Raw genomic sequence first — 9964 nt, 5'->3', positions numbered from 1 at the left:
TAGAACCTGCGTGTCCAGGGTTGGACGGACAGTGTGACCCGCGGTGGCCGCATGGACCGGGCCTGGTCTGTCCCTGGAGCAGCGGCAGCGTGGACACCTCGGGTCCTGCGGCCTCCTAAGACCTGGCCCAGACGTGCGCGGAGCGGCTCCGGGAACTGGGGTGTACCGCGTGGGCGAGCCAGGCTGGAACCCGCGGGCCCACTCTCCCGCATTCATTGTGGGGAGGCATGCTGTGACTTTTCAGGTGACAGTTCTCCCTTTTGCCCCCCGAGGAAAGACAACTATCTGGTCGTTGGCCTCCGACATTCTTGGGCGGCCGAGTTGCCGCGGGGAAGAGAGGGATGAGCTGCTCCACCTGTGTTCTCCGCGCGTCCGAGGCCGCAGAAACCAGCAGAGCTCGGCCCGGCCTGCAGAGTAAGAGGCTCGGTAAAACCGGACTAAGGGGTGTCTTTTTTAAAAAAAAAATTATTTTAATTTTCTTTCAAACAAACACATCATACTTAATTAAAGAAACTTTCCAATCGCTCAGGCGGGCTCGTCATTTATAAACCGAATTGAAGACATGGAACCATCGCCTCCCGTCTATAATTCTGGCAAAACGAAAAATTCCACCCCAGAACAATTTGCTTAAAATAGTCACGTTTTAGAGATAAATATATCTACAAGTGTGCATTTGTTTGCAGTTTCATAGCCTGAGAATCGATGTCAGACTTTAAAACTGGGGGATGAGTAGAGTTCGCTTTCGTCAGTAATCCAGTTCCCTGGGTCTGAGCTCCCAAGGCTTCCAACCTCTGCCCCCCCCGCCCCCCCCACCGGCCCACACGGTCCCCGAAACACCCTTCCGCCACCTGACCAGTCCCACGGGAGCCCCTCCGCACTCATTCCTGAACTTGTCAAACGGAGGGCTCCGCTGCGACGCCCCGCCCCGCCCGGGGGGCTCGGGTCGTGGTGCGGGGGGGGGGGGGGGGGGCATCAGGCGTCGCAGGGAGCAGGTGGGAGGGAGCCGGGAGCGCTCTCGGGGCAGGCGAGAGAATGGCCATGCGTGTCTCACAATTGTGCGTCCTCCTTCGACTCTAAAATGAAACAGAAAACCGCAGCTGTCGTATAAAAAGGCCGAAGAGGCGGCGAAAGACCTGTCTGACCTCCTTGCAGTTACTAGGATGACACTTCCAACAGCTGACCAGTCCCCGTTTCAAAGTTACGGAAACTTGACGGACGCCGTTGGAGCAGACGCGGGCCGGGTCGGGGGCCGCGTAGGGCCTCCGCGACTCCTCGAAAGCAGCGAGGAGCCGGAGACGGGGCGTGAGCTACACGAACCGCGCAGATTCGGGTGGTGTCAAAGGGAAAGGCGCGAGATCAGCCCCCGCGAGGGGTGCGGAGGGGACCCGCCCCCGAGGGCGGAGTTGAGGTGTGGACCCCGGCGGCTGAGGACCGATCCCGGCCGAGGAGGCAAAAGGAGCTGGGGCAGGGCTGCGGTTACGGGCACCAGTCCCTGCGTTTCCCCGCACAGGGAACTCCTCCGTGCCTTGGAGGATTTCCTGGGCTCCTTAGACATCCTGTCTGCGACAACCGGGATCTCCTAGGGGACTCCTGGGGATAGCCCGGTCCCTCCTGGCTCCACATCCAGGAGCCCAGAGCAGAGATTCTGCCCCACTGCTCCATGCCCGGGCGCACGCACCCCTCTCCGGGGGCAGGCCGGGGCTGTCCCGCAGGGCGTTTCCCCACCAAATGTCAACTTTCTTTCTCTTTCAAATGTAAAAATCCTTGTTGCCTTCTCCCCCCTCTCTCTCAGTCCCTAGTTCAGCTTTGGCCTGGGGGTATCCCTACATCTCGAGGTGCGAAGCCTCAAGGCTCAACCCCTGGGTTGCTCAGTTCGCGGAACACGAGACCGCGGGGAGCTCCGGGAAACACACCTGCATCTCCGCGGTCCCGGTCCTTGCTCCGTATTGAACCCCCGTCCCCGCCCCCCCCTTCCCCTCCCCTCCCCTCCCTTCTGCTGCCTCGGAGTGGCGTCAGCACGCCCGCCCCGCGTGGGGTTTAAATGCCCACTAGCCAGAGGCCGGCGCTTCTCTCTCGGAGCGCGGTCGGGGCTGGAACTGCAGGGTGGGATCCCCGGCGCGGAGAGCGCTACCCCTCGCTCCGTCGCCGATGACGCGGGAGCTGGGGTCCAAGCGCCGCCCAAGCAGCATCCCTGCGCTCCGCCGACCTAGCGTTGATGATAAAACTCCAAACCGTCTCCGCTGAGGGGAGCCATGAGCTGTCTGGATGTTATGTATCAAGTCTATGGTCCTCACCAGCCGTATTTCGCAGCCGCCTACACTCCCTATCACCAGGTACGTGCCTTCTCCAGGCCGGGACCCCGGAGGCCGGTGGCGCGGCCGCGCTTCTCCAAGCACCGCCTGTACCCCGGAGTCCAGGGCGCCTCCGCTCCGTCCTGGGCGTCAGACCAGAGGCGGGCGCCGCCCGGATGCCGGGATTGCCCTCGCTGCCACCCTGTAGACTGAGCTAACCACTTTAGTTTACTCTCTCGGAAGGCTACTAAGCCCTGCTAATGCGTGTCCGGGTTTTTCTGGGAATAATGAGACGAGGATGGCGCCTGTTGGACTGTTTTCTTAGTGTCTGTCGGACTCCAGATATGTCCGAGCCGGAGCTCGGCGAGGGTGCCGGGAGATGCGAGCAAAGCTCATGCATGGAGAACCGAACTCTGGTCCCAACATAAGCATAGGCCTCTTTCAGTCTGAGATGGAAAGACCCGCGTTCTCATCCCTGCAATCTATGGCAAAGCTGTTTTCTGTTTCAGTTGTCAGGCGATCAAGCCAATTAATATCAGAACCAGAGAATCCGTTACAAATAGAATCGCAGGAAGTGCATTGGTTTTTTTATTTTTGTTTGGCTCAGTTGGGGGGAGTGTTACTGACTGGGGTGGGCAGAGGCAAGCTTCAAGGATAATAGTTACCTTTCAGGCGACGGAGTAGCTGAATAGGGCTGCCCTGCATCAAAGAAACCTCTTTCAATGAGACCACTAAACCCCGATTCTGCAAACTCAGGTGTCGTAGAATTATTCCTATTTCTCTTTTCTCCGGGCTCTGTCTGGTGAACAGTTCTTTCTGTTTCCACAGCTAATGTGGTGAAAACTAAGGACAGTCGTCCAGGAAAAGAACAAAATTTCACTGGAGGTGCAGGAGGCTGGGCCAGGTTGGGAAGTGAGGGCCGGCTTTGGGGAAATTGGAAAACACTCCAACTTCCGAGTCCACGCTTTCACCAATTTTGCTTGCAGATTCAAAATATGTATTTGGCCCCTTCTCCTCTTCTTTTCACTTTCCAGCCAGGATTTTGTTTGGTGTCAATGTTAATTAATTTTAGGAAGTAACAGCGTCCCTCATTGTAAGCCAAGTGGGAATAGGGTAGAAGCAGTAAAATGGCTAAATAACTCCTTTGGCTTCAGTGTCTGAGATGAACTCCCTCTCAGGCTGGGACTGCTGGGGAGAGGAGAGGTGGCCTTGCTCTCTGTCAGTTTGGTCCTTTCTCCTCCCTGGTCCTGGACCCAATTTATTGCATTAAGATCTCTGTTCATTTTTCTACGGTCAGACAGACCAACTCTGCCGTAATGTTTTAACACTACATTCAACCCTTTGCTCACTTCTAAGAAATGTTTTCAGCAACTGTACTGGGTTTTTAACGTCACTATCAGAAAGTCACCATTTACTGAGCCTCAGAGCCAAGATCTTCTGCTGCTCCTTTTTGTTACTTGTGTCCTCAATGAGCACAGAAATGATGAGGGCGGAAATTCTCATAACCCATTGGGTTTTCTTCACTCATAAGAAGATCTCTTTAAAAACTGAGACAGACTCTTAAATGGACAGTGTATGGGCTACCAAACAAAATCCACTTGCCTTTATTAAAATGATCCCTGTCAGGATGTCACCCACCTTCTTACCCCACACAATTCTTTCCTAAGTGGAACTATTTCGAACCTTCCATGGCATTGCTTGGTTTACAGCCTGGTTGTGTGGAGTGGATTTCTATATTTTCATGTTCCATCATAAGGATGTGTAATCCTGCATCTTGTGCTTCTGCCATGGATTATCAGTCAGGGGACAGTCAGGCCCTAATTGGACTCTGGTGCCCTTTACCCATGGAGGTTGATTTTTAAAACTACATACAGGAGTAGACAAAAGTGCTTTACAGTTATGAGTATGTGAAACACAGAGTTTATTCTTGTATCATTGCTTGTTTATTATTTTTTGTTTTTTTTCCTTTTTTATATTATTGTCTTATTTATTTGTATTATGTAAATCTACTTTTGCCCATCCCTGTATATCTCTGCCCAGCTCTGGGTCTGTGGTGAAACTCAACCCATAACCTGGTGGCTTAGGTGTCTTCTGTGACCTTCACCCTGACACCTTCCATGAGATTTGCCTGTGGCATGGCAGCAATTCAGGGGTGACAGAGACATCAGGAAGGACAGTCTTCCCTTAAGTGACCACCCTTGTTCAGTGTCCAGTTCTGCAGCCCACAACAGTAAGTATTGAGCTTAGACACCAATGTCAGTTATCTCCCGGCTACTTTAGGGATCAGATGAGGAAGTATAGTCTGAACCCAATTTGCCATCTCTTTTGGAATTGATTACTCTATTATTTGTCTCTTTGAGCAGAAACTAGCTTATTACTCCAAGATGCAGGAAGCCCAAGAGTGCAACGCCAGCCCCAGTAACAGCAGCGGCAGCGGCAGCTCCTCTTTTTCCAGCCAAACTCCGGCCAGTATAAAGGAGGAAGAAGGCAGTCCGGAGAAAGAGCGCCCACCAGAGGCGGAGTACATCAACTCCCGCTGCGTCCTCTTCACCTATTTCCAGGGGGACATCAGCTCCGTGGTGGATGAGCACTTCAGCAGGGCCCTAAGCCAGCCTAGCAGCTATTCCCCAAGCTGTACAAGTAGCAAAGCACCGAGGAGTTCCGGGCCCTGGAGGGGTGAGTATGGAGCTCCACTGGGCGGATAGAGATCCCTCTCAGCCTGGGGTCTACTTAAAGGGGCTCAAGGAGATGCAGCTAAAAGAACACTTACTAGGTCTCAGGGAAGAAGTGAGGAGGGGCATTTGGGAATGGCATAAGGGGCATAAGGAAATCAAAGGCATAATAGACACAGGCATAAGCTCTCTCCTTGAAGAGGTATAGAACAGCAGAGCAGAGACCTAGGAAAAAAACAGGAGCCTTGGGATTGAGAGGCCGAGGTTGCCCTGTTGGCTGCACAGCTTCCGAGCAATATGACCTTGGCCAAGTCTCTTAACCTCTTTGAGGTCAGTCTATTTACTCGTCTCTAAAATTAGAATATAATACTTGGCCTCTTAACTATCCCTGGAGATGGTGGTAAGACAAACAGAAAAATGTATGTAAATGCGCTGTAGAAATGGGAGGTTTCCAACACTCTCCCAGGCCAGGGTGGGAAGGAGGATCTTCATCTGCAAATCTCACAAGGCGCGTGCCCAGTTTCTGCAAATTTGCCCAAAAGAAAAAGTCCTAGGCCCCACTGTAAGCACAACCTGGTGAAGAAGGTCTCTGAAGACCCACCCTGTGCCTTTCACTGGGTTTCAGTGACTTGGGGAATCTTGAAGCAGAAAATGCCTTTTAAAAAGCAAGTAATGTAACAAAGAACTAAGAATGTGGGTACAGCCAAAGCGTTTCCTAGGGTTTTTCCCCCCAAACACGTCCCTCTCTGTCATTTTGCCCTTCCCAGAAAGCACTGCTCCATCTAGTCTGGGACAGTGATTTCTTGGACAAGTCAAGTAAATTTCCCTTCTGTCCTGAAATCTCAACCTCCCTTTATTACTAAGACAAGGAGAGGGTTAACTATTTGGTAAACTTTCTAAGTAGCTTAGTTTTTGGTGTGTACCAAGCTGAGAAATGAGGACTTCATTGTAAAATAAAGGGGGGAAACAAATATTATATTTTGGGGGTAATGATAACCCTTACCCTTCCTTTTTTTTTCATGAGTTTCACAGTTTGTAAAAGCCTTGCCTAGACAAACTCCCCCCACCAAAAAAAGTAAATGCAGAACATTCTTTTTATTCTCCAGTTGCCTAAATATTTTAATAGGAAGACTGTTCATTGCTTAGAAGCTATTTTTAAAGTACTTTAAATTCTGTAGTATGTGTTCAGATGCATTCCCCATAGTGCTCAATAAAGGCCTCTTAAATTAAATGTCTTTCTTGCTCTCCCTCCTTACCAAAGGCAACCAATTTGATCTAAATGCCATTCTCTTCAAAATGCTCCAGACTCTAGGGGTCAGTGGTGATGCTGGTGGTGGTGCTGGTGGTGGTGGTGGTGGTGGTGGTGGTGGTGGTGGTAATATTATTAGTGTGGCATCCACACTTTGATGCAGAAAGTTCGTGTCCCTTTGTGCAAAGATTACAGCTACCCTTTTAGTGTGTCTAGTTTCACTATTTTGCTGAAGTTCTTGAAAAAATTTTTGAAAGAAGGTTTCTAGAAAGGAGGCTAATAATAGCAAGACTTCGAAATATGTCGATGGACTTCTAGTCTATCAGAGACACATTTTCTAGAGCAAGGGAGGCTGAAACGCGAGAGCGGTTGGTGAGAACGCTAGGCGGTCTACCAAGAGTGGTTAAGTGGTGTCTGTAGCTCGAGAGGCTGCGGATTGGAAAGGAGAGGCCGTGTCTCTCCTCTGGCCTTGGTGGTAGCTCAGGTGGAGGTGAAACTCCCTGTCTCAAAACCGGGGCTTGGGAAGGAGGTCTCTCCGTTCCGCCTCTCCCTGCCATTTCCTGGGTTTGCTCGCTGGACACATCTGCAAAATCTGAGGAAGCGGACCTCCACTCTAAACGATTCCCGCATTTTTTTCGGTGCTCTTACCTTGAATTCACAGGCTACAACCCCCTTAGAAAGGCACCTCCCCAAAGGTGGGGCTGCCAATTCCCCCACAGCCTCTGCTTTTCTGCCCTTGGACAACCCCGCGCTTTCAGCTCTCCTGAAGTGGCCTTACAGGGTCCGCACTCGCTTCTCTCGTCGGTGACGAGCTCCTGATTTCCTTTCCTCCCCTCTGGCTCTTCGACCCACAGATGGCTCCTTCCCGATGAGCCAACGCAGCTTCCCTGCCTCCTTCTGGAATAGCGCGTACCAGGCGCCTGTGCCCGCGCCGCTGGGCAGCCCTTTGGCCGCTGCGCACTCGGAGCTGCCCTTCGCCACCGCCGACCCCTATTCGCCCGCCGCTCTGCACGGCCACCTGCACCAGAGCGCCGCGGAACCCTGGCACCACGCGCACCCGCACCACGCGCATCCGCACCCGCACCAGGCTCACCCGCATCCGCACCACCCCTACGCGCTGGGCAGCGCTCTCGGCGCCCAGGCCACAGCCTACCCGCGGCCCGCGGCCGTGCACGAGGTCTACGCGCCGCATTTCGATCCACGCTACGGCCCGCTGTTGATGCCCTCTGCCTCTGGGCGCCCAGCCCGCCTCGCGCTCGCCCCGGCACCCGCGCCAGGCAGCCCCCCCTGCGAGCTCTCGGCCAAGGGCGAGCCAACCGGCACCGCGTGGGCCGCTCCCGGTGGACCCTTCGCTAGCCCCGCGGGAGACGTGGCCCAGGGTCTGGGCCTCAGCGTGGACTCAGGTAAGCGGGAAAGCGATCTTGGCCGACCCAGGTCCCTCCTGCCCTGTGCTCCACCCTGGGCTGAGCCCTGGACCCACTTTAGTTCTCCTTGGAGACCCCAGTGACACCGTGGCCTGAAGGTCTGCGTGGAGGGGTTGTGTTTCTGGGGACAGACGACCTGGGCCACACGGGTAGGAGCAGAATGAGAAGGCAGAACCCTGCCCTACCCTAGCTGGTAAATACTACAGAGGATTTTTTAAAAAATGTAATTAATTGGAAAGGTTCTAGCTCCATGCTGTTCAATTCTGTGGCCACTAGCTACATGTATTTGTTGAGCACTTCACACGTGTCCAGGCCAAACCGGGATGTGCTTTAAGTGTATGATACACACTAGATTTCAAAACTTGGTGCAAAAAGGGAAAGTAAAATCTACTTCATATGTTTACATTGAGTCCATGTTGAATTATTTTAAACACACTGCCTATTGAATATATTAGGTTCAGTAAAATACATCACTAAGTTTTACTTGTTTCTTTTTGCTTCTTTTCAATGTGGTAGAAAATTTAGAATTATGCCCGTGGCTCCCCCGCGTTTCTGTTGGACAGTGCTGATCTAGAGTCCCTGCTGAGCGTGCAGTTTGAGGTCCTCCACAGCTGGGGGTGGCGGTTGTCTGGTCACCTAGTGACAGGTATAAGGGAAGAAAAATATGACTCTGATATCCACATAATTGCCATATTACATAGGTCTCTTTTTTAAAATATTTTATTTATTTATCTTTAGAGAGGAAGGGAAGGAGAGAGGGAGAGAAACATCAATGTATGGTTGCCTTTCGCGCGTCCCCTGCTGGGAACTGGCCTGCAGGGAACTGGTCTGCAACCCAGGCATGTGCCCTGACTGGGAATCGAACCGCGATTGTCTGGTTCGCAGGCCCTCGCTCAATCCACTGAGCTACACCAGCTAGGGCTACATAGGTCTCTTAAAAGCATAAAACTTAATAAGACTGTGATTTAAAGGATACTATTGTCTGTTTTAAAGGGTCGAATTTGAAAGGTACATTCAAACAACAGTTTACATTTTCTTTCTTTAGTTTTAAGACAAGTGAAAGAGGAAGTTATAAATACAATCATCGGCTTGTAGTTTTGCCCACTCCCCTCTTCCTTCAGGTGAAGATTTGACATTCTGTTGGCTTTGCTTTTACTTTCATTCATTCCCTTTGGATGAATTATGTGACTTTCACAATAAAACAGTGGTGTTTGTCTTTCTTTCTCTTTCCTTAAATAGTTTGTCCCTTCCCTCCCCCCTTCTCTCCCCTCTCTTTCTCTTCTCCCTCTCTCTCTCTTATTTTCTCTCTGCTTTTCAGGTTTGCGGCCTCAGGACAAAAGCAAGGATCTGTACTGGTTTTAGACAACCCACCTTCTCCCCTGTAGGTCTCTGCCTCGCCCCTTGCTGACCCTCAGCTGAATGGAGCGGGTTTGTAATGGCTTCTGATCTTGGTTTGCAGCTCGTCGTTATCCCCTCTGTGGTGCATCCCTCCTGAGCTGACCTGCTGACCCAGGGTTCCCCTTCCCTTTCCCTTCTGACCAGCCAGAAGGCTCAGCATCTGTGCCTCTCACTGCAAGGATGAGGACACGAGGGAAGGCAGAGACTTCGAACTTCTCCGTGTGCTGGGAAAACCAAAACATACATCTCGGACATTTCATCTGACAGTTATCCCTTCTCCAGAAGAGCAGATCTGAAGACTTTCAATTATGCTTAATGACTTTAGGGCAAACCACTGGAAATATCTGTGGTGAGATCACTTAGGTGATATGATACCATATGTTTTCTATGAAGGAGGGAAAGGAAAAAAACAGGACTTTTGGTGTGAATATTTTTATGCTGATGTGAATTATTTCATTGAGTAGTGTGATCGTAGCACTACTGATGTCAATATCCTCAGATTTCAAATGTACTTGTACTTGCATTGAAGACTGTGGTAGAGAAGTAAAAAGAAGCCAATCCTTCTTCCTCACCTCGCCAGCCTCCGGCCCCCTCCCTGCCCACTCCCTCCCTGCAGCCCAGACTCCAGGCACAAAGACACACTTCTTCCTTTGGATTGTGAACGTGGAAGCCTCAGCCTGAATGTGAGTGGCAAGTGGCTCATCTGGAGCCACCTGCCCACGTCTTACTGAAATGCAGCTGTTGTAGGACAACTGTTTAAAACTCCAGAAATACATCGACCAAGGTGGCACTTCCCAGTGTTTGGCACAGCGACTGCAATCACACTGGATATATTTTATATGTGTGTGTGTGTATATCATTTTTTACAAGGAACATTTTACAGTGAAAGAAGAAACCTTTCTCTGCCTTCTCTCCCACAAATTCTGTCCC

The 9964-nt window shown here is 51.4% G+C and overlaps 1 protein-coding gene across 3 annotated transcripts; it reads left to right on the top strand.

Annotated features, from left to right (window-relative positions):
- The first annotated feature begins 2252 nt into the window (after positions 1–2252).
- VGLL2 (vestigial like family member 2) lies at positions 2253–9701 on the top strand. Of its 3 annotated transcripts, none has more exons than XM_037158079.2 (4): positions 2253–2333; positions 4655–4967; positions 7067–7615; positions 9096–9701. In XM_037158079.2, the coding sequence occupies exons 1-4, from the start codon at positions 2253–2255 to the stop codon at positions 9134–9136; spliced, it is 984 nt and encodes a 327-aa protein (XP_037013974.1). In that variant the 3' UTR covers positions 9137–9701. The 3 variants fall into 3 exon arrangements, with proteins under 3 accessions (XP_037013974.1, XP_037013973.1, XP_037013975.1); XM_037158078.2 differs by lacking the exon at positions 9096–9701 and adding an exon at positions 8955–8998; XM_037158080.2 differs by lacking the exon at positions 7067–7615.
- The last annotated feature ends 263 nt before the right edge of the window (positions 9702–9964 follow it).

This window comes from Artibeus jamaicensis, unplaced genomic scaffold (genome assembly GCF_021234435.1).
Source record: "Artibeus jamaicensis isolate MK-2021 breed Jamaican fruit bat unplaced genomic scaffold, CSHL_Jam_final contig_387, whole genome shotgun sequence".
Lineage (NCBI taxonomy): Eukaryota > Metazoa > Chordata > Mammalia > Chiroptera > Phyllostomidae > Artibeus > Artibeus jamaicensis.
Note: the sequence above shows the minus strand (reverse complement) of the source record. Positions and strands in the feature narration are given on the sequence as shown.